This window comes from Trypanosoma rangeli (assembly GCF_003719475.1).
Source record: "Trypanosoma rangeli strain AM80 chromosome Unknown Tra_15.4_contig_00034, whole genome shotgun sequence".
Classification (NCBI taxonomy): Eukaryota; Euglenozoa; class Kinetoplastea; order Trypanosomatida; family Trypanosomatidae; genus Trypanosoma; species Trypanosoma rangeli.
The window spans coordinates 55,892-78,433 of record NW_021705779.1 but is presented as its reverse complement, the minus strand read 5'-3'; the positions used below and the strand labels follow the sequence as shown (position 1 = coordinate 78,433).

The 22,542-nt window shown below is 58.2% G+C and overlaps 6 protein-coding genes across 6 annotated transcripts, besides 22 other annotated features; all 6 read left to right on the top strand.

Annotated features, from left to right (window-relative positions):
* Positions 1-18: part of a sequence feature (GA-rich) that runs on past the window's edge.
* Positions 19-55: 37 nt separating this feature from the next.
* On the top strand, positions 56-2,227 carry TraAM80_01679 (uncharacterized protein; the record flags this gene model as incomplete). Its single annotated transcript, XM_029378712.1, has 1 exon — positions 56-2,227. One exon carries the CDS (start codon positions 56-58, stop codon positions 2,225-2,227), a length of 2,172 nt encoding a protein of 723 aa, XP_029241442.1.
* A 459-nt stretch (positions 2,228-2,686) lies between these two features.
* Positions 2,687-2,716: a microsatellite.
* A 152-nt stretch (positions 2,717-2,868) lies between these two features.
* Positions 2,869-3,450, top strand: TraAM80_01678 (uncharacterized protein; the record flags this gene model as incomplete). The annotated part of the gene is made up of 1 exon (XM_029378711.1): positions 2,869-3,450. The coding sequence occupies one exon, from the start codon at positions 2,869-2,871 to the stop codon at positions 3,448-3,450; it is 582 nt and encodes a 193-aa protein (XP_029241441.1).
* Positions 3,451-4,239: 789 nt separating this feature from the next.
* Positions 4,240-4,255: a sequence feature (GA-rich).
* Positions 4,256-4,284: a microsatellite.
* Positions 4,285-4,314: a sequence feature (GA-rich).
* A 98-nt stretch (positions 4,315-4,412) lies between these two features.
* Positions 4,413-4,442: a microsatellite.
* Positions 4,443-4,491: 49 nt separating this feature from the next.
* Positions 4,492-4,525: a microsatellite.
* A 101-nt stretch (positions 4,526-4,626) lies between these two features.
* Positions 4,627-4,664: a microsatellite.
* A 798-nt stretch (positions 4,665-5,462) lies between these two features.
* TraAM80_01677 (uncharacterized protein) lies at positions 5,463-6,224 on the top strand (the record flags this gene model as incomplete). The annotated part of the gene is made up of 1 exon (XM_029378710.1): positions 5,463-6,224. One exon carries the CDS (start codon positions 5,463-5,465, stop codon positions 6,222-6,224), a length of 762 nt encoding a protein of 253 aa, XP_029241440.1.
* A 429-nt stretch (positions 6,225-6,653) lies between these two features.
* Positions 6,654-6,692: a sequence feature (GA-rich).
* A 97-nt stretch (positions 6,693-6,789) lies between these two features.
* Positions 6,790-6,828: a sequence feature (A-rich).
* A 79-nt stretch (positions 6,829-6,907) lies between these two features.
* Positions 6,908-6,932: a microsatellite.
* A 190-nt stretch (positions 6,933-7,122) lies between these two features.
* Positions 7,123-7,139: a microsatellite.
* A 253-nt stretch (positions 7,140-7,392) lies between these two features.
* Positions 7,393-9,180, top strand: TraAM80_01676 (uncharacterized protein; the record flags this gene model as incomplete). Its single annotated transcript, XM_029378709.1, has 1 exon — positions 7,393-9,180. One exon carries the CDS (start codon positions 7,393-7,395, stop codon positions 9,178-9,180), a length of 1,788 nt encoding a protein of 595 aa, XP_029241439.1.
* A 945-nt stretch (positions 9,181-10,125) lies between these two features.
* On the top strand, positions 10,126-12,585 carry TraAM80_01675 (putative protein kinase; the record flags this gene model as incomplete). The annotated part of the gene is made up of 1 exon (XM_029378708.1): positions 10,126-12,585. The coding sequence occupies one exon, from the start codon at positions 10,126-10,128 to the stop codon at positions 12,583-12,585; it is 2,460 nt and encodes an 819-aa protein (XP_029241438.1).
* A 21-nt stretch (positions 12,586-12,606) lies between these two features.
* Positions 12,607-12,633: a microsatellite.
* A 94-nt stretch (positions 12,634-12,727) lies between these two features.
* Positions 12,728-12,752: a microsatellite.
* Positions 12,750-12,816: a sequence feature (A-rich).
* A 23-nt stretch (positions 12,817-12,839) lies between these two features.
* Positions 12,840-12,882: a microsatellite.
* A 238-nt stretch (positions 12,883-13,120) lies between these two features.
* Positions 13,121-13,178: a microsatellite.
* A 110-nt stretch (positions 13,179-13,288) lies between these two features.
* Positions 13,289-13,322: a microsatellite.
* Positions 13,323-13,532: 210 nt separating this feature from the next.
* Positions 13,533-13,586: a sequence feature (A-rich).
* A 239-nt stretch (positions 13,587-13,825) lies between these two features.
* Positions 13,826-13,855: a microsatellite.
* Positions 13,856-13,886: 31 nt separating this feature from the next.
* Positions 13,887-13,905: a microsatellite.
* Positions 13,906-13,992: 87 nt separating this feature from the next.
* Positions 13,993-14,017: a microsatellite.
* Positions 14,018-14,077: 60 nt separating this feature from the next.
* TraAM80_01674 (uncharacterized protein) lies at positions 14,078-22,540 on the top strand (the record flags this gene model as incomplete). Its single annotated transcript, XM_029378707.1, has 1 exon — positions 14,078-22,540. The coding sequence occupies one exon, from the start codon at positions 14,078-14,080 to the stop codon at positions 22,538-22,540; it is 8,463 nt and encodes a 2,820-aa protein (XP_029241437.1).
* Positions 22,541-22,542: the final 2 nt, after the last annotated feature.

Here is a 22,542-nt window from a genome sequence, read left to right as displayed (position 1 = left end):
CTCGTCTTGTTTCTCTTCAGCATTCCTATTGGCGGCGACAGCCGTTGCAGCAGTCATGACGTCTAGCGGTGCATCCCAGCCCCGCGCCACGAGCTCCTCGCCTCTGGCAAACACACCGCCAGTCACAACAACAACGACCACAACGGTGGGGACGTTGTCGGGCTCCGATCCCAGGCAGCAGCAGCAGCGGTTTCCCTCATCACAGAGCCCGGTGTCAGGGCCGCCAAACACGAGCACAAACAGTGACACCCAGCGTCCGCTTTATGCGGACGACGGCGAGCTGCCGCAGGAGATCTTGTCATACTTTGAGCACTGGGCCTCCCCGACGGAGGTCCTCCAGCTCCGCGCGCTATGCAGCGATGTTGTGAGCAAGTACAAGCACGAGGCGACGCGGCTTCTTCGCGAGCTGCAGGAGGTGAAACAGGGGCGGGATGCACTGCAGCGCGAGGTGGAGGAGACGCAGAGGCTGCGACAGCTGTACTCCAAGGCGGATGCCGAGTACGAGAAGGCGCGCAGGGAGCGCTCACAATGGAGCGAGGAGCGTGAGCTGCTGCGGCTGCGACTGCAGCAGCTGAGCGTTGAGAACCAACGACTTCAGCAGATGGTTTCCGGCCGGGGTCGCGGCCACGATTCGCATCAGCTGCGTGCATGGACGACGACGGCTCCGCTGGCTTTGAGTGGAGGTAGTGGTGCGGCGATTATCACCTCCTCAACAACGCCGCTTGCCACAGGCTCTTCTATACCTACACCCTCACCCAGTTTGAGCTCGGTCGCAGAGCCAACGCATGGAGGCTTTGTGTCTCAGCAGGCGAGACCACAACGGCAGCAACCTTTGCAGCGTTCTCAACGGCAACAGCGTCACCACCCGGCGGATGCCGAGGCTGGTGGTGACACTGGTAATGGCAGCAGTGGCACGGGTGAGGAGTACTACTACTACTGCGGCAGCAGCAACAGCGAGAGCAGCGGGAGTGGGGATGTCAATGAGGCACTGCGGGAGCAGTTGCGCCTCGTTGAAGAGCTTCACCGCTGCTCCACTGAGTACGCGGAGTTGGGTGCCCGGTTTCATTTTGCCCAGACACTCTGGGACCTCACCGCCGCGCGGTGGGAGCAGCGCTTCGTGCTGCTTACCGCCGAGAATGAAAAGCTGAAGGGCCAGCTGCGACACTGGCGGAGTGTCGCGGAGGACACTGTGTCTCGCCTCGACGCCGTCACAATGCAGCTGCGTGACCGCTGCGACGACGTCGAAGAAGCGCGACGTGCGCTGCAGGCGGCCCACGAGGAACGGCAGGCGGCTGTGGCGGCGGAACGAGGCGTAGCGGAGGAATCTGCAGCCTTAATGAAAGCCGCCCACGCCGAGGAACTCGCAGGCGTGCAGCAGCAGCTGCAATTAGCGCTGGACGACTCCGCTCGAACGCGTGAGAAACTGCAGGGTGCATTGGACGTGGCACGGCGGCGGGCGGACGCGCAGCGAGAGGAGCTGTTGGCCGTGATAGATGCTGCCGAGCAGAGGTGCGGCGACGCATTGCGAGCCAAACTTGAACTAGAGACGGCCTTGGCGGCGTCGTCGTCATCGCATGAACAGCAACGCGCCCAGCTGGAGCACGAGCTGCATCTGCTTCGCTCTGCCCAGGAGACTGCGCGGAAAAAGTGGGAGGAGCAGTCTGCGGTGCTGAAAAAGACACAGGACAGCAACGCGGGGCTGACTATGAGGCTGCTGGAAGTGGAGGAGGAGGCTCAGACGGTGGCCGCGCAGCTGAGCGCAGCGCTGGAGGAACTGCGACGGACTGGCGAGCTGGAAGAGGCGTTAGTCAACGCACGCGCCAGGGCAGAGGAGGCGGAGTTTGAGGTGGAGACCCAACAATCCTACTACACAGAGCAGCTGCGGATACACCAGACCGCGCTGGCGGAGCTGCAGCGGCAGCGGGACGAGGAGGTACAGCGACTGGGACGTGCGGTTGAGCGGCTGCAGCGGCGGTACACGTCGAGTAAAGTGCGCCTGGCCGCTGCAGTGAAGGGCATTGGCCGAGCTGGTGAGGCGACGCCCATGTCACTGCCGCCAATGAGAGATGGACAAGACGAACAGCCTTCGGTGCGACCGAGTACAGTGCGGGGGATTTTGTTGGATGAAGCGTCAACAGGGCCAGACGCCGTCGTGCTCCTGCAGCAGTCGGCGGCCATTGTGGCCACGTTGGCCCGCACCCTGCATCGCGGCACCGAGGTGGCATAGAAGTGATTCATAGAGGCAGTACAAGCAGCCATTATCGATGCTTATAGATATATATGCATAAGCCCATACTGGGTGGGAGTGGCGGCTCTTTCAAGGCGATACAGCGAGGGGTAGGCGGGAGGCATGTCGCGGCCCGCTTCATCGCTTCCACTCCCATGATGTTTGGTAGTACAGGCCTGTTTTTTTTTTTTTTGCGCTTTATCTTGCTGTTTCATGGGGCCTGCAGCAGGCCGTCGTAGTTGAGGGGCCTTTGGGAGTTGCGACCTCACAGTAGGCGCGGCGTGCGGGGAGGGCGGAGAAGCAGAAACAAGTGGGCAACGTGGTGGTGCGGGTGGTGGGGAGGCCGTGCACATCAGCGCGGCTTAGTTATCAATGAGGGCTACTGTGACCTCCGGGGCACGCTGCCGCGCCGCATGTCTGCGTGAGTGTCAATCAAATGGAAAAAAAGCGCAGTGCCTATTTTGTCTTTTGTCTTTTGTCTTTTGTCTTCCTTTTCTTGGCTTCACCTCCCGCAGGCCACAGGTTAAAAGGGCCAGGCGAGAGAGAGTAAACAAGGCACTTCTTCTTTTTCCTGCCTCGTAGGGCGTGGACGGAGAGACGTGTCCGGCGCGTATTTTGCCGACGCCACACACACACGGCGGATGGGCTGCAGGCAAGTGAAGGCGCGTCACAGCTCCGCGACGCCGACGGGACTGGCGCCGGTGACGAGGCGGGAGTCGGCGCGGCAGGGTCTTGGTTCACACAGAGATGCAGCACCCCTTCTTCTCCCCGGGAGCGGGGAGGCGGTATCACAGGAGGACGGGGTGGCGACTCACAGCGGCGGCAGCGGCAGCGCGGCGGCCTTCTCCGCCGTATCGCCGTTGTCGTTGACGTCGTTGTCGTTGACAATAGTGGTGCGCGTGGAATCCACAATGGAGAGGGTCGTGACGGGGGAAGAGGCGGCGGCCGTAGACAAGGGGGTGAAGGGACCCGTGTCCGTGGGCGGCGTCTTGGAAGAGGCTCCAACACCCATCGTTGGTTTTGCAGCCGCGGGGTCTTCCACCCCGCAGCCGTCGTGGACGCAAGGGAAACAGCAAAGAAACAGGGACGGAGCTGTGGTATCATCGAGCGGCGAGTGGGTCCACACGATGAGGCGGAGCAAGAGCTGCACCTTGAACAGCGAGGAGCTCGTGTCGGTGTGTGTGTCGAACACCACCGTCTCCTCCCCGCTTTTGTTTGCATAGAGCCGCCACAGCCTGTGCGTTTCGAGTCCTCCTGCCTCTTTTGTGCTCCATGGAACAAAAAATGGGTGCCTCTCTGTGACGCTCCTGCCCCTGTAGTCTTCCTTCACAACCCGCGAGTTCAGTTGGGCGCAGCAGGGGGATACAATGACCGGGTGTCGCATCTCCACAGCCTCCTCCTGAGCGTGGACGGGGCGGTGCACAGCACGTATCCAGGCACTAGTCTAAAGCTCTTTTTGCTGGAGGGAAGGGACAGTGACGTTGACGGCGAGAATGGCACCGGCGGGGTGGTGGCAGTGAGTGACCGCGGCACCGCAACGGAAAAGAAGGGGGAAGGATGCATACCCTTTTTATGTGTCTCAAGCGCCAGTAGGAGCCTGGTGGAGTCCGCCAGTGGGGGGAGAGGGAGCGGCAGCGCCGTCAAAGGGCCCTGGGCGTCAAGCGTCATGACGCCGGTGGCAGCTGAGGCGGGCGGTCCTGCGTTCAGCTCAACGTCAACGTCAACGGCCAAGGCGCCGTTGCGGGAGGTGCGACGACCGCGAATGTGTCCTGCGGCTTGAACCCCGACAAGTAAGCTGATGGAGTGCGCAGCCACACAACTGTGAACGACAATATTTGTTCCAACCGGAGCACGGAGGAGACGGAGGGGGCGCTGTCCTCGGGGGTCCAGGCGCACGCCATCACACGCCTTCAGGATGCGACATGGTGGGCGCAGCTCATTCAATAGGGATCACAGCTGCACGCAGTATGAATGCCGCTCTGCAGCGGGGCTCTACGTATCCCTCCCCGCCCTCTTTTTTTTTTTCACCTCCCTCCCTCTCTCTCTCTCTCTCTTCTTTTTTTTTTTTTATTCTTCCCCTTTCTCTTCATCGCCATTGCCGCTGTCGGGTCAAGCTTTGATGGCTTGACATATCTCTCTCTCCCTTGAAGGGTAATGCAGCTCCCGTAGACTTTTGGTAGTTGACATATATATATATATATATATAGACATAAATCATCCCCCTCTTCGACCTCTTCCAATCATGTTTTATACCTATTGATGCGTACACACATATATACATAACATACATATATGCATGGTTTGTGCTTTTGCATTTTTTTGGGCGTTTGTGACTGTATGAGTTACCTGCATTTCGTTTTTTCTTGTATTTTTCTTCATCCTCCCGCCTCAACTCGCTTTACAACCACAACCACTACTACTACTACTGCTAATAATAACAATAATAACACCCTCTACACGGGGGAGGGTGTTTGGTGGTTGTGTGGCTCCTTCCTTCTTTCTTCTTTCATCCATCTGCAGACGGCCGCTTTGGGAGAGGAGACTGGGAGCCCGGGGGGCGACCACACAATCGTGTCTCTTTTGGGCTTGCTTTGTTTGTAGCTGTGTGGGCGAGAAATCCGAGCCTCCGTGGTGGGGGACTCCGGACGCATAGTCATTCGTGGTTCGCTGCTTCCGTTACTTCTCTTTGACTTTCCTCCTCCTTCTCTTTACTTACGTGCCTCTCTTTCCGCATGCATACACGCGCAACTGCTTGGCTAGCAGTGCATATAAGGACGCATGAATGTGGGCGTACACGGTGTGCGTCTGTGTGGGAAAACCAGATCAGGCGAGACAAAAGAAGGCAGCGAGAAATACGAGAGAAGAAAAATAAAAAAATAAAGAAACACAAGATGGTGGAATGCATGGAAGTTTATGCGGGAAATTTTCACCTCGCCGGGTTGTGGCACGCGTCACGTTTTTACTTTTGTCTTCCTGCGTGCGTCTCACTCTGCTGGCTGGCTGCTCTCTCCCTCGTTATTAGTGCTATCTGTAGGACTGAAGAATAGAGGCCATAGGAAAGAAAGAAATACTGAAACAAGGGCTGCCTTCCCTTTTCTTGTCTTCTCGTTTTTTTGTTGTGTGTGTGCGTGGGCCGCTTTGTTGGGTTGCCGGACACGCAAACAGGCAGGCAGGCAGCTGCGTGTGCAGGGCGCATACAGCAGAGAAAGAGAGATACGTAGAGTCGCGCACGTAGATGGACGTCCACACACGTCCCGCGCGGTGGGGGGAGGTGCAGCGGCTGCTTCCTCGCCCTGCCTGCCCAACGCCTCCCGTGGAGGCGAAGGAGGGAGGTGAGGCCATACACAGCGTCCCCGTCTCGTGCCGGGACTCAATGACTTCGTCCTCGCTTCCGGATGGGGTATCTCACTTTTTTTCACTCGCCATCACTCGCCAGGAGTCGCTTGCCACAACGTTTACCGCGGCCTCCCGCACAACCTCGCCGCTTCCGCAAAAACCCTACGCCATGCCGCGGCTGGACCGTCCGTGTCGCAGCCTTCTGCAGCCCCTCTGGAGTGACGTACAGTGCGACACCGCCACTGATTTCGATGAGGACATCGTCTGCCGCTCCGGGAGCTGCTCACGGTGCCCTTCCTGTACCTCCTCCTTTAGCCTTGGCGCAGGGTGTGTGACACCGCTGACGTGGAAGATGTCCTCCTTGGTGAACGGCATTTCCGCGTCTGGGCGCACCGCAGACTCGCCGTGCCTGGCATCCATGCAGGAGGACTCGCTGGGGGCAGCCCTCATGGAGCGACGCGCCAAGGAGGTGGCGGAGGCCATGGCTTCGTGGGGCACACCAGCGCCGGGGGTGCTGCCGGTACTCTCTGCCTCAGACTACGAGGACGACGTGGATGGAGGGGGTGACGTGCAGGATGCCTCGCTGCCGCTTCAGGAGCGGAGTATGGCCCTGGTGGAGGTTTTTGCCGAGCGAGCCAGGCGACAGCTGCCTCTTGAGTAGGCGAGTGAGGGTCGCTGGATGAATCCCCTCCTTTCCTTTCCTTTCTCCCTCCTCACCGTCTTGCTGCAGTCATTGCCGCTGGTCTTCTCTCTGCCTCCTCTCGAGGTTCTTTTTGTTTTTGAGGTGTATTTTACTCTGCCTTACGCTTCCTTTTTTGGTGTATTTGATAGCTTCTACGCCCCTCTGCTTGTTACGCGCCGCCTCTCTCTTGCTTGCTCGCCTTATTTAACTCCGCTGGTGGCGGACTCCCTGTTGCTAGAATGGTGCCCTCGCAAGGACGCAGGTAAACGACCCCGGACTTTTTGCTTTTATTTTTCCACGGAACGAGGCAGAACCAACGCGCCGGGGCTGCGGGCGCTATGCATGCACGCATGTATAGATGGACGCTTCCCAGCTGGAGTATCTGTATGTATGTAATGTAGGCGTGACCTCTCCCGCTCTTCTCTTTCTTTCTTTCTCTCTCTCTCTGTGTGCTTTTGTGGGAAAAGACGGGGAAGCAAGCGAAGAAGAATGAGAAGTCACTCGTGCTGTTAATTAGTAATGCAAACTACTAATTATTCGATGATTTGTTATACCTTTTTTTTTTGTTCTTGTTTTTGCTTTTCCTCCTGTCTACCCTGCTGAAGCTGTTCTTGACGCCGCAGCTTTTCGTAGTAGCAGCAGCAGTGGCAGTGGCGCGTGCATGTATGTGTGTCTGTGTGTGTGGGTACCTAAGTGTTTTTCGGCCCTTTCGCACACATGGGCAAATAGACACGCATTTCCTGGTTGTGCGAGTAAAAGGCTGTGATAGAAGCCGAGGGGGTGGGGATTGGGGGAAGAATTTGTGTACCGCTCTTTCGACCCCCTTTTTCCATTGAGCAATGAATATGCCTGTAATCTGCATCCCTACCTGCGTGCGTCTCTCTCTCTCTCTCTTTGTGTGTGTGTATGTGTCCAATGAACATCGCTCCCGCCTTTTTTATTCCTCACTCCTTCTGTGCGTGTGTTTACGCGGCCTACGTTGCGGGCGGACTTCATTGTTCCTCTATGCAAAGACGCTAAAAGGCCTATAGAGTGTTTTTTTTTTTGCATTGCTTGCTGCTGTTTAACCGGCGTCAGCACCACCAACAACACCGCCGTTGCGTTCTGTGGCGTCGTTCTCGCTTTATATCCCACACTACGCCAGGCAATGGGTGCAGAGAGCCCCACAAGGGAGTGCGGCGATGCTGCTGTCGCGGGCGATCCCACGGCCTTCACAAGCGACATGCAGGTGACGGAATCCCCGCCCCCGCTTCCCGCACCGGCGTCATCTCCCGCCACCTCTTCACGGCCAGCGCGTGCCGATGTGGAGGATGCCTCGCCGTGGGATGACGCGGCAATTGAGGAGAGCCGTATGCGGAGTTCCGCGGCAGTGTCCATGTTTCACTGCGGTGCCGGCAGCGTCTCCACCTGCCTTGAGGGCAGCATGCTGGGAGAGACGGTTCTGCTGAGCCAAAGCACCCAGCGGCGACTTCACACCATGTCGTCATCTGTCGTTGCCCCCTGCGCTGCGCCCCCCGCACCCCTAGACACGATCAACAAGAGTAACAGCGGCAGCAGCACCCAGAAGAACCAAGACTGCACGGACGTCCCGAGCATCACGGTTTCACTGGCAAATTCCATTAACGACGGCCCCAGTCCGTGGAGGCGGGTGCAGCTTGTGCAGCTGCCTGCCTCCAACGTGGCGGGTGGGAGCCCGATGCCGATGATTACTTCAGGAGCGGCGTCGGACACGGCGACGCCAGCCGACCAGCATGCCGACCAACTCAAGCAGTACCCTGTGCAAACCGATTCGGGGGCGCCACCTGAGGCGTCCAACTCGGAGCGCAACGTGGCGGCTTCCGTCAGTGACGGCGACAGGACGCCCCAGCGTGAGGCGAGTCCCTCGCGGCCCCAATCTTCAGTCTGTTCGACGGGGGACGCGCCGCGTCAGATGAATTTATCTGGGATGTCTAACAGCATGTCGTTTCGCCCACCGGTTACATGTCGGATCCCTTCGGATCTCCCAAAGGGGTCTCCGTTGGTGTTTGACGGCTCCCTGAAATCCACAACACCGACGCGTGCGACACCGGTTGTCACTTCAGCGCTGCATCAGCCGAAGCCACACCGAACCAACCGAGGCACCCCCATGTCTGGTTCACAGTTTGTCTCCGCCTTCTGTAAAAGACGGTCATCCTTCGCCCCTGGAAGCGGCCTGCCATTCTCGCGTGGTGTGATGGGAGGCAGTGGTGGGAACGCACTGCGTACCTCCGTGATAGGCCACGCTTATGCGGACCCACTCGACATGGCATCCATGGCAAAATGTCAGATGCCACCCGTGGCATCAGTGCCTGACACCGGTGTATTTGAGCCGTGGCTGCCGCTTGGCCATGAACCCGATGTGCCAGCGGCTGAGGCGTCAGGGTGGGTGCCTTTAGGCCTGGGTCTGCAACCACTTGAACAGAGCAGCAATGACCTTGCCTCTGCTCCTGCCAGCATCGTTGTAGGTGATAAGGACGGTGACGCTGAGTGTAATGGTGCTGAGAAGAAGAGTCTGTCCCCTTCCCGCTGCGATGTCAGAGGGCTTGGCTTCAGTGTCGGCGAGGAGGGCGGCATCTCCTGCGGCTCTCATTCGATGACGATGATGGAGGGGACAGTGCTCGAGATGAATCTGGGGTGGGGGTCTATTTCGGCGTCGGTTCTGTCTCCTGCCAACAGCCAGGTGACAGGCGCGGCAGATGCGAAAGAGGAGGAAGATCCTGCTGTGTTGACGCCGGCGACCTGCAAAGATGTAGCTGATCAGGCACCACTGGAAAGGTGTCCGCCCTCCCTGCGGAGCCGCTTATTGTCGCAGGTGAATGTGGAGCCGCGCGATGTGGGGAAGCAGGATGCGGCGGCCGCGGTGAGTCTTGCCACGGCGCAACCAACAGAGGTGCCCGTGCCGACTTGGCAGGAGTGACATTTGACACCACATCACCACCAAGAAACTTCAAGCTTAGCTCCCTCAAAAACAACTACATATCTGTATTTGTCTACATAAAAGAAAAGGAGATGGGTGGGGAAGAGGCGTTGCCGCTGTAGGATGCAGGAGCCGTATGTGTCTCAGCACCCAGACTGCACACTCTCCTCCCCTTGTATTCTCAATTCTACGTGTACCTGTTTCTAGACTTAGATGCCCAGATGCAATCGCATCTTGACGGTGTAGAAGAAATTTTGTTTCAATGTTTGTTTGCATGGGGGAGGCATAAAGTAGAGCAGCGAAAAGAACTAAAGAGAAGAGGGAGAGGAAGAATACGGCAACAGCAAAGACCCAGTAAATCTCTGTGGTGTATGTTTCTTGGGTCATTGCTTTTATTCCTCGCGCATAATTATTTTGACCTGCTTGCCCCTCACCGCCGCACCTCACGACGTGTATGCAAGAAGTGAATGCTGAACTCATTCGCTATTTTTTTTTTGTTTTGTTTGTTTGTTTGTTTCGTTTTTTCTCTTTTTCTTCTGTTTTTTGTCTTGTTTGGCCGGAGGCGAGGAACGTCCTCCGCAAGCGCATGACTCCAGCATGTTTTGTTTTGCAGGTGCTTTCAGCTTGTGGTTTCCATCGCCTGCCTCCACTGTGACGCACCATGTGTGCAGCTGGGCGTACATGACGCTACATCCGCCGCTGTGGCAGCCATATAAGCTCTGCTTTCCCTGTTGGGTTCCCCCTTCATCTTCATCCTTCTCCCTTTCTCTCACTCTTTTTTTTTTTTTCTGCAGTTCTCTACCGCACATACTTGACCCCGGGTAGAGTGCCGGGTCCACCTCCGTGTGTGTGGGTATGAAGGAAGAACGCAACAGAAAAACAAAAACACACAAGCAAACAACAACAACCAGCACTGACGATAGTACAACAATAGCAGCAGCAGCCATGGTTAATGGAAAGACGACAGCGAGGTATCCGACCTATGCGGGGCGGGATAGCAGTAATCAGAAAGGGAGTGGGGAGCCCGGCAAGAATAAGTCCACACCTGCGGCACATGCCACACCCGCGATGGGCTCCCGCGGCAGCACGGCACAAAAACCGAAGCGGCCAACAGTCACAAAGCCGCAGCAGCCCAAAAAGGGCCCCGAGAAGCCCGGGGCAAGCAAAGTGAAAAATAAAGAGCCCGTAGAGGCTGCGAAGGTTCCGGGGCTGCTGTCACTGCCAATGCGGCTGTCACCCCCGGGGGACGTTGGCGTGGCGGGGGCCTTACATCCTGCACTTGACTCCATCGTGCCCGTGGTTGAGGACTTGGAACGGACCCAAGGTGGCGCGATGATGTCGTCTTCATGCATCAAGACGCCACTGCGACCGCTCTCGCTGCCTCACGTACGGAGTTTGGTGTGTGGCAGCGATAACGCAAGTGGACAAACCCGCGGTGCCGCTTCGTGCAGCATCAAGAGTGGTGGTGCGGGCGTCGCTAGCCAAAATGGCGATGCAAGACGCCTGCTGGATGGCAAGTCATCCCCCAGACAGATGAGGGGCGGCACGGAGGCCCTCAGCGTTCAGCGACGCACTGTGGGTGCAGTTGAGGCGGGGAGGAAACTATGCAAGAGGGCCGCCGAGAGTGAGGACGAGGACGAGGACGAGGACGAAGACGAGGACGAGGACGAGGAGGAGGAGGAGGAGGACGAGGAAGAATATGACGACGATGACGACGACGATGACGATGAGAGCGAGGATGAGGAGGATGAGGAGGATGACGAGGATGACGAGGACGAAATCGGCACTCGCAGGGGGCGGCGGGAGGAGGAGCAAATTACTGTCAAGATTTCTCGCGAGGGCGACCGTAACGTGAAGGTCATCTACGTCACGCGGAGGACGAAGTTTAGGGTCTTTACTAAGGACGTCAAACGGCGCTTTGGCTACGCCTGTCTTCGTGATTTTGAAATGTACTGCATTGACACCGCGGGCGACCACGTCGACATTGACGTTCCGCGCGACTTCAAAAACCTCCTTGTACAGTTTGTGCATGGGCTCCAACAGGAGAGGCAAAAAGATGCGGCAGATGCGGCGGAAGAACCAGTTGCGAGGGCCTCAAATCGGTTTTCTGTACGAGGGGCACTTCGCGGAAGCTCTTCCCTCGCCCGTCACTCTTTTCGCGTCACGCCGTTGAACACAGTTGCGGAGGAGGGGGAGCGTAGTAGCAGCTCGGTGCTTCGCCTGTATGTGCGCGACTCTTACAGAGCGCGAAAGCAGGAGGAGGAGCAGCGACGCATGCAGATCCCGCTTGCGCAGGGGCAAGGCCAGGCACCACCGTTGGTATTGCCGTCACAACAATTGCAATTGTCCTACGGGCGGCAAGTGACGAGTATCAAGGGGGACGATTCAGTGGCTGAGTTTACAAGCCCCGGCCCCACGGAGCTCCTCACGGTGGGCGACAGCAGCCGCTCCGCGAACTTGGGCTCCACGACACGTTTTGCGCAAACAATAGGCTTCCGCGAAGACGAGGAGGTTCAATGGAGTAAGATGGGTCTCCTCGGCAGGGGCTCCTTTGGAGCCGTCTACGAGGGTATCACGAGCGAGGGGAAGATCATGGCGGTGAAGGTGGTGGAAGTCCCACTCAACGATGACGCCGGGGAGGTGGAAAGCATTCAACGCGAGATTAATCTAATGCGATCGTTAAAACACAAAAACATTGTTGCGTACTATGGTTGCCAGACAAGAATCCTCTCTAATGGGGCTAGACAGCTGGAAATCTTCCTCGAGCACTGCCATGGGGGCAGCTTGACACACCTCCGTCGCAAGTTTGAACGGGCGAAGGAGCGTTTCTCCATCTCACTTGTTCGCACCTACGCAAAACAGATTTTGGAGGGTTTGGCTTACCTGCATGGCATGAATGTTGTTCACAGAGACCTGAAGGGCGACAATGTTCTCATCTCGGCGCTTGGTGATGCTAAACTTGCCGACTTTGGTTGTAGCAAACGCCTCGGCACGGCGACGATGCATCAGGAGAACATTGGGGAAAAGAGCGTTGGCTATCAAACCATGGTTGGAACCCCGCTTTTCATGGCACCTGAGGTGCTCAGCGGTGCGGGTGGCTACTCCAAGCCGGCGGATGTGTGGTCTGTGGGCTGCCTAGTACTTGAGATGCTCGGACGCCAGCCGTGGGTGGTAAAGAACAATTTAAATGCTTTTCAGATCATGTACCACATCTCGAAGAGCACGGCAATGCCAACTGGAGTGCCGAAGAATTGCCCTGAGAGCCTATACTTTTTTTTTACGCGATGCTTTGACCGTGACCCGCACACGCGGGCGACGGCTGAGGAGCTACTGGAGCACGAATGGATCACTTGTGCGGATAACCGGCTGCATGAGGTGATGGATGAAGCGAGTGGGGGTATATGACGAATTCCCACCCGAATTGGAGTGCGTGTGCGTGCGTGTGTGTTTGTGCGGCTGCAGCTGCGGCAACAACACCCCAAGACGAAGGCCGAAGGTTCATCTTCCTCAAGTTTTTATTTTATCCTCTGACCCGCCTTACATTTACAAGAAATAAAATAAATAAATAATTATTTCTTCTCTTTCATCTTCTTGTTCTTTTTTTCTTTTTTTCTTTTTCTTCTTTTTTTTTTTCTTGGCGTTGTATTTTGTTAATAACGCCCTCCCCCCTCCCCCTCCCCCTCCCCCCTCCCCCCTCCCCCCCGTTTGCCGCGGCGGCGTCACGGTGTGACCCGCAAACGGCAGCCAACGAAGGTGGGATGCGGGCCGCTGAGCGCTGAAGGGGTGGGGGGTGGGTGGAAGGGCGTCGTCGTCTGCGGCTTCCTGTCTTCATTTTGTTTGTCATGCGAGGGACGTAAGGCAACCACTCCAGTGGAGTACGATGTATGTGTGTGCGTGTGTGGGGTGGGGTGGGGTGGGGGGGCTCATTATAAAGTGGGTGAAAAAAAAAAAAAAAACAAAAACAAAAACAAAAACAAAACAACAACAAACAAGAAGAAGAGGCTTGAATGTTGTGTTTATATATTTCGTGCTTCTTGCGTCCTGTGCAAATATGCGTCTTTTCTTTCACTGTCACTCTCTCGCCTTGTGTCCCGACTGACATACATGCATATTATATATATATATATATATATATATAATATGCATGTATGCATATATGTGTGCCTATCTTTCTGCCTATACGTGTTTCGTTTGTGGCATGTCTTCTCTGCTGCTTCGGCCGTTGGATGCGCATACATACGTGGGAGGCTTGGTCTTAGCCTTGCGCTACACTGGGGCCATCACAGTCACCACTAGCAGCGGCAGGGTGGCAGGAAAATGGGCGGTACACTCTGTAATCTGTGTATTTCACGTTTTTTTTCTTTTTTTCTGTTTGTTTGCTTCCGTCTTTTTTTTTCTTTTTTTTTCAATGTCTTCCCTCTTCCGCCGCCTTTCTTAGCTTATCCCTCTACACGACGCTAGCGGAGCGGGGGTGGGGGAGGGACTCCCGTGGACCGCATTACATGACTCCCACGCGCGCGTCGGGACGTTTTCTTTCCTCCCTTGTTGTTTTCTCTTCGTGTGCCGCGAAAAAGCAGCAAGCACACACGTGCATCTGACCGCAATGTCCTTCTCGCCTCTTTTTTTTTTTTCTCTTTTATGCATGACACACACACACACACACACACACACACACTTGTGAGGGGGCGGAAAGGGGATTTGTTTCAGTGCGTGTGTGTGTGTGTGCGGTGGGGGGACCTTAGAATAACTCTCGTTAAGCCAAAAAAGGCACAGACACACTTAGAGAATAAGAGAAAAAGAGAAAGGAGGGAAAAGAACAACAACAACAAAAGCAACAGAAGGATTGACGTAGGCGATAAAGGCAGTGAGACTGTGTGCGTGCGTATAGAATAGACCGATGTCCCGCCTGTGCGGGAGGCGGCATCCGCGGTCTTCACGCCAACGGAGGCCGCTGTTGACATGGATGGCAGTGGCCTGCTTGATACTTCTTTCCTGCTTGGGCTGCACACTGGCTGTGGCGATGACACCAGACACACACAACGGCACGTTGGCGACGTCGCTGCCGACACTTGCCGAGCTGAATGCGCCGCGGCGGTCGCATGCTGCTGTTCCCGCGCATCTTATGGATGACGCTTCCCCGTGCAGCATGGACCATGGCTGTCCGCACTCCTCCATGGTGTGGGCCTCCGGGAGCTTTACCGTAAGCGACGTCCTCACCCCGTCCAGCTTCCTGACGACGTCGAACTTGACTCTAAAGATGAGTCTCTGCTGCGGATACAAATACAACGGCACCCTGCTGCGAGACGAGGCCCTATACGACACCTTTCTTCATGTCCTGCTGCAGGCGTCCCCGTTTCAGGTGCTGACGACGGCAGAGAAGCGCAGAATGTTTCCGCGTGAGCGGGTCACCATCGTGGACACGGTGCTGCGGCGCCGCTACAATGCGACGTATGTGCCGACAGAGGAGGATGCCCGACGCCAGAACGATGGCGATGGCGACGTCATTCTCCTTGTTTCTGGAGCAGTGGGCGATGGTATCCTTCGCATCCCGCTCTACCACGCTGCGGAGGATTTCGTGCCTGCCGCCCCCGCCGACATTCACCTCAAGATTGCGAACGTGGCGATCAAGTGCAAGTGCCCGCATACTCTGCTGGTGATGCCGATGCTGCAGGTAAGACGCGATACGCTTCCGCCGGTGAAGATCCTGTGTGCGGGTCCGATGTGCGGCATGCCACCAGATTCTTCTGGGAGGAACTTTGCACAGCTGCGTGGGGGGGCCTGGGCTGCTTCGTTTGCCGTGTCACCCGCACTACTTCCGGCGACAAGGGTTCACTGGGTGGTGACGGACGCGGGCACCGGTGACATCGCCCTCGAGGAGTCGTTTCACGTGCCAACGGTGACAGACGACGCTGGAATGTTGCGGCGGCATCACGCCAACAGCAGCTACGTTGAAGTGCTTCCCCACCACAAGTACGAGGTGAAAGTCACGGTGTCTCGCGGGACAGCCGTGCAAACAAACTCCTATTTTTATTTGTTGCGTCTACCGTTCGATAGACGTTGGGAGGTGGAGCAGATGGCGCCACAGATACACTTTGGCTTTGAGAGGCATCTACGAGTCTCGCAGCGCACACGCAGCCATGCAGAGCTGCGAGCTGCACTGTCACCGCAGCACATGCCGGCCCACTACGTTGGATACTGGGAGAATACCCCACTCGAGGACCAACCGCTACCGCAGACGATGCGGCGGGTTTTGCACAACCCATACACAGAGGACACCGCATCATTTCCCGTGTTTGTGGGCCGTAACAACATCTCCTACTACGTACGCGACGCGGATGGACTCTGTGACCCAGTGCTGTTGGAGGTGCATGAGGTATGGGCCCTTCAGGGCATTTTGTTGCAGCCGTCCACTTCCCCGCTGACGGCATGTGAAGATGACATTCCTGTTGAGGCATTAACCTTGAAAGGTGTGGTGGCGCGCGTGCGCGCTTCTCTGCTGGATTCCGTGCGCTTCCACCAGATCGCGCGTGGACCGTTGCGAGAGCAAAATACCTTGGAGGGGCGGTTTGAATGCAAAGAACGCGGTGCGGGACAGTGCCACATCCACACCAGCTTCGCCAGTGGCGGGGTGAGCGGGGTTTTGCAAATGCGAAAACGCGGTGTGGCGGATTTGACGTGGGTGGTACAATTTGAGGTGAACGACACGGCGTTGTTGCCGCCGGAGAACCTGGACGCGTCGGTAGCCCGCATCCTCACCAGCGAGGAGGCGGATGTGGTGGTCGTGGAGCTGCGCTCCCGCCCCGCTGTGGTGCTGCGTCGCCTCTCGACGCTGCCGAGACGCGTGAACGTCACGCTGGCGATGAGTCTGCGCCGGTTGAAGGTTTATCCACCCCGGTCGCTGGAGGTTGCAGCGGGTGACACGCCCATCGGCCACTGGCTTGTCGCCGCACCGCTGCGGCTGCTCACCGTGGATGACGCCTTTGTCGCTGAGCTTGACACGACGGGTGTGCCAAATGTGCGGCAGCAGCTGCGGGAGGGGACCTTGCGGTTTATGGCTGAGGACCCTGGTGAGGCGATTGACCTCGGCGTGCCGTACACCTCCCGCTGCCCTCCCCGGATAGTGGAACACGCGGTGACGGTGGTGGCTCTTGCGGCTCCGCCCATTGCGCCGGCCCTCGTGCCTGTCTACACAGAGGACAGCTGCGTTCGTCTGTCAGCACCGCGTCCCTCGCGGAAGGACGAGGTTGTCCGCTGGCACATTCCTCGCTGCGCGGAGGCGACGCAGGCGCCACCGTACCTTGTGGAGCCGGAGCGGCGACGACGGCATGCGGAACAACACAGCACCTTGGCCCTAGCGGAGGAGGCTGAAGTGGAGGAGGTGCAGGTGTGCGGGATTGCGGTATACAGCTGGTGCGATGCCGTTTGGACAGCGCGGAACCTTGTCGGGGCCGTCACACAGACCTTCTCCCTGCGCCGCTGTCAACGCCCCCCGCAGTTGCTGCTGCACAAGGACGGCCGGCAGCAACTGCGCGATATTCCTAGCATTGTGTACGCGCTGCCGTCCGTTGAGTGGCTCGATGAAGATGAAGACGATGACGACACCCGTATGGGTGCTGCCGGTGACAGAGACGTGGAGGATGGGAGCAGGGCGCCGCACCCGCCACGCTTTACAGCTCGGCGTGTCGTTCCCATTGCGGGTGATAGTGCGACGGTGGGCTACTCCTTCAACTACTCTGGCCCGCAGCAGGACTTTGACGTCAGCTTCAGTTACCTCCATAACGCCGCACACCAGCTGGGGGTCACGCAGCGACACTTTGAACGTGTGGGTGATGAAAGTCTGAACGATGAGGCTGCTGCTGCCGCCGCCGCCGCGCCGTTACTCATCCGCCGCTCCGTTCGACCTACAGCCGATGACGACGCTGCTAACAAGCAGGATGCGGAGCATAAGAGTTATGTTAATAATCATAATCGTAATACTAACCTTGTGGATAAGGACAAGGACATCGTCCTGTACAATAACGCGGATACGGCGCATGCTGTGGACTGGGAGCGGCAGAAGGCCCACGAGTCACGAGAGCGCGACAACGCCTTTGATCTTCTCTTGGACGCTCGCTTTGCGTTTACACATCGTTCCGCGCCGCGACAAATGCGGTTTGACGGCCTCGGCAACAGCTCCCACTACCCGCTCCTGTACGAGGTTCGATCCTCACCGACGGCGGTGGGCCCAAGCCGGGGGGCGGCGGAGTTTGAGCGGCGTGGCCTTTGCGTCCCGCAGCCTGGCAACATCTCCGTCTTTGCGGTCAGCCCATTCGGCGTGGTGCCGGCAGCGGAGGCGGGGACGCTTCCATTCTGCTACCCGTCCTTTGTCTTCTCGCGCCACCCGTGGTTGCACACTAAGTACCACTTTGACTTCACGTGGGCGTGCGATGGAGGTGCGATTACGGTGGAGCGTCACACCCCGACATCCTCCGTTTTGCGCCACAGCGGACCCGCTAACGAGACACGGTGCCATCTGACGGTGCGGAACACCCTGACGGAGACTGTGCGGACAGACACGTTTATGCTTCGACGCGTGTATCCGACGCCGTTGCCGCCGGCGTTTGCGATTCTGAGCGACAACGCCGCGATGGGGGAGTGCTTCGCAAACGGCACGGCACGCCCCAAGCCGGCAACTGTCGCAGATACCAACGGCGGCAGCCTCGACCCCGCCCCTCCTCGAATACCACGGACACGGTGGGTTGTTGGGAAAAAAGTTATTCTCCACGTTGATGCCGCCGTCGAGGGCCGGACCTCGAACTGGGCCGCCATTAGCGTCGTATCGGCGGTTCCGTCGCCGGTGGGCACCCAACGGCTGCTGGACGCTATTCATTTTTTCCCTCTTCCACGGCACCCGCGCGCGCTTGAGCGGGGATTTGGGGACGCCACCGTCTTGGTGTCAGGCATCCGCGTACCTGGCCTGTACACGTTTGGCTACACGCACCCTGACCCTGTGTACCCAGGCGCCTGCCCAAACGCGAGCGTCACGGAGACGTTGCATGTGGTGCACGCGCGGGTTCTTGAGGAGGAGATGACGGTGTGTGGCGACACTGCGGTGCTTAAGGCCGTACCCATCCCGCGCGAAATTGAGTGTGAGTTCTTTGGTCAATGGGAGGTGGTGTCGCTGCAGACGTCGGAGACCGAGACGTGGACCAGTGGCGCCAACTTCACCGGCATCCGCTTTGACCACGGCCGGCGGTCACGCACTGTGGTGCACGGACTCCCGTTTGGCGTTGTTACGGTTCGATGGGCCGTTTACGCCGCGGCCTCCACAGGTTCCAGCGTGCAGGAGAATGACGAGGCACCGGCGCAGCGGCGGCGTGTCCTGGTGGACTACGCAACGGTGCGTCTGCTTGTTTTGACAGAGAACCTGCACTCGAACCGTCTCGTGACACTTTCACACAGTGTTCACATCCTTGCCACCACCTCTACCTTGCAGTGGGCGCTGGTGGAGACGGGGGCGTCATCCAGTTCGCTGCCGCTGCGTGGCCCACGGCTTCGTGTTGATGCTGTGGCGAACAAGAGCGGCGTGCCCAGCCGTGAACGCATGGGGTACCAAGTCGTGACTGTGACAAACCTCCCCATCGGCCCTACACACCTGCGGTACGAGCTTCATCCTTCCCTTCGTGTGTTTGGCCCGATGCTGACAAAGCGATGCCCGTATATGCGGCGGCAAGAGTTTGAAATTGAGCGAGTATCGGCCTTTCTATCCGCAAACACAACACTTAGCCACGAGTGCGACGCATACTCCGGACACGGACAAATTTCCATCTGCCTGCATGCCGAAGGTGCACGAAGCAGGGGGCTTTTGTTCTCCTCCACCACCTCGTTCGGGGCCCGCCTTGTTGATGCTGCCTCGTTTGAGGCAATTGTGAAGGCCGGCGCAGCTCGGCTTGTGGCGCGGGGGTGCTCGCTGCCGTGGTGGGTTGCACGCACCACACGGTGGTCTGAAGTGCGCGCGGATGCCACACGGCGCTGCGTCTCCTTCACAGTGACCGCCACGAGGCACTTGCACCCGAAGGAAGTTTTGCATCACATATTCCTGGCACAGGAGCAACTCGGCTCCTCGCGTGTATGTGTGCACGGCGGTGACTTTATGACAAGTGAAATCATTGATGGGGCAACAACGTGGGGTGACGAGGGTTTGACGCGTAATTCACTCTTTCGCAGTGGTGAAATTGTGCCATTTTTGCCGTTTCTTAACCCGGCTAGCCTGGAACGCGAGGAACAGTCTATGAGTCCTATGCTGAGTCTGCTGGGGGTCCCCGACGCGGTTACCTCCGAGCTGGACGTGAGCGACGAGGGCAGGGCTGCGGTCGTGCTGCTTCGTCTCGACACCGCGCAGCCAAAGCAGATGGGCGGCTACATCTACACGGCGCCTGCGTTGGGGAGGCTCCAGCGGCAGCGCCACAGCCTGCTTGCAAAATGCATCCGCGGGACGGTTCGCGGAGCTGACGTGCTAAACTTTTGGACAGAGGTGAACCGCCCGGACGGCGTCGAGGGGCGTACCGCGCGGGAGTGGCTGGAATACGTTGAGGCTGTGCGAGAGAAGCGGGTGGCGTGCGAGCCGCTTTTCGTCTCTCTCGCCCATCTTCTGCCGCGGCTCGATGACACGGAGGCCACCCTGCGTCGCCGTCAGCTTCATCGTGTGCCGTCGAAGGAGCAGCGGTTGGTCACGCTGGACGTGATTGAGCAGCAGCTGGAGGGGCTGCAACGGGAGTACCGCTGGACGCGGGAGGGCATCGACGTGACGGGACTGCGCACAGATCTGCAGGCCGCGCTTGCACGTCGCCGCATCACAAAGAGTCAACTGGAGGAGATTGAGCGGGCACGTCGTCTGAATGGGGGAGAGAAGAAGCAACCGACGTTGCTTGACGTATCGACGAGGGCGACTTTGGAGGAGCGCTTTGAGCGGGCCTTGCGGCTCTACAAGGGCGTCATAAACGAGGACGTTGCTGCTGTGCGTTTGACACTGCCGCAATATGGCCCATTCACGGTGCCGCATAACCTTTTCCTTCGTACGGCGGTGCATAAAGATGTACTGTGCGGGACGAACGTCTCCGCAGCTGGCGACGTGGCCTCGTTGGTGCTGTTTGGTCGGGTAGAGGTGGTGGACGTTCCACCGGTGGTGGGGGCGACCCCTGCGGCGATCAAACAGTGTGAGGTGGAGGGCGGTATCCCTGTGATTCAGGTCAACGTGAGCGGGACAACGTTTACCGGCATGGACGCCTCCCCTGCGGATCGCATTCTGCTGGAGGAGGTGCACAACCCCAACAGCACAGGCCTTACCGACGCCAACCTTGAGGTGGGTCTCTTGCCTTGTCTGAAGCAAATGTGGACCGGGATGCGGGTGGCCACGTCGCCCGCGACGAGGAAACACTTGTATCTGCAGTTGTCACCCTGTCCGACCTTTCAGATGTTAAGCCGCACCGACTACGACGAGCAGCAGGATAGCGAGTTACTGCAGAAGTTGTACCTGCCACGTTTGCTTCGCATTACACTGCGCGGGGTGCTCGCCGAGGACAGCTACACAAAGGGGAAGACGTCCGTGTCGTTTGTTGTGGAGGTGCGCCCCACGTTGGCTCGACTGCATCTCCGCAAACCACCTGCTCCTGGGGAGGCGGGGGCGCCATCGTTGTCGTGGTCGGAGCCGACGCCCCGGCGACCGCTGCTGATGTGTGAGGCGGACGTACGACGTCACGGGGTTGAGTTTGGTGTGGAGCTTATTGGTGACCTGTGGCACGAGCGTGTGGGTGAGCAGGAGGTGGACGCCGCCGCCAACGATGATGATGCGCATTATTATTATGAGGCTGGCATGCGTTTGCCGCATCCTGCGTTTTCTGACACATGCAACGAGCCCGGTGCCGTTGCGCAGCTACAATCACCGCTACCGGATGCTGCGGGGCTTGTGAGCGGGGTTACTGCTGCTGCTGCTGCTGGTGGTGGTGCCCGTCGTCGCGCGCCGCACAACGTGGCGCTGATCAATAGCTTCAGCATCGTGGAGCACTACCGCCTTGACAGTGTCCATCACCTTCTTTTGCGGCATGGCGGCCTTTACCGCTCGGACTTTGTGAGTTACCTCTTTGCCATTATGACCAGGCCGGAGAACGTGCGGCGGCACCAGTTCGTCTACCGTTACAACAACACCTTTGTGGGGGTTCGCATCCCGGCGGACCGACCCGACGTGAATGACCTTTACGACGACCAGCCGGACGACGCGCTTAGCGATGATCATCTCCCACCGATTCGCCCCTTCAGCACCATTGAGGAGATCCTTTTTGTGGTGCCTGGCATTGCGACGGAGTGCCGCGGGTGTCTACTGGCGGACACGACGTACTTCATGGCCGGGGACCTGACAGGGCTTTGGTTTTTTCCACCCGCCGCTTCGCCGCCAGTAGACCACAACACATTGGTTGAGCCGCTGCGCGTGCCTTTTTATGCGGCGTCACGGGTGCCGCGGGAGTGGCGCCTTTCCATGCTCTGCCCAAAGGCGGCGTGGACGGCGCTGCATCTCCTCTGGCGACACTGGCAGCCGCCGCGTGTGCAACGCGGGGGTCTTCCGTACCTGCAGTTTGAGTTGGTTGTGTACAGTCTGCGTGACATCCTGGGCGGTGAGGTGCCGCTGTCGAAGCGTCCTAGCGCCATCCTTGTCGGTATCCCCGTCCCACTCGCGGAGTTACTGAGCGAGGACCAGGGCAGCAGGCGGAGTAGCCTCGCAGAGATTGTGTTTCGGGTCAACGCGACAGCCGCAGAGCGTGCACATGCAATAATGGCTTCTGATTTTGCTCGTTACGGGCGCCGACATCTGCACACGGTGCACGATTACCTGCGCGACAGTCGCGGGAGCGGTGGGGCGCTGGCAGTGAATGCCTCGGTCTTCCTGAGAGTCTGTGTGCCACCCACGGCGGCGGTGCCTGACACACAGTGCTCAATTGTGAGTCTCACGCACACTCTGCTTGTTATGGAAGAGCCACGGTTGGTGTCCTACTACGGCAGGCTGCGCCAGGGGTCGTGGGGCAGCATTCTGCACCCGGCGGCGCTGCTGCATCACGCCGGTACAGCGCTGCTGGGGTATATCGTGTTTCCGCGTCTACCACCGCTGCGCCGGGCATTGGCGGTTGGCGGCACGCGGGACATGACACCCTCAAGGACTGGTCTGACGCTGGTACTGTTTGTAGCCGTGGTGTTTCTCTATAGCATGGCCACGAGACTCTGGGCGGTGATATGCACGCTGCTTTGGGCGACGCTCCTCTGTCTCGTGCCGGAGGTGATTGTGGGGGTCTATTTTCTTCTGCACCTCCTCTTTTGGGCCTTTGTGATGTGAAA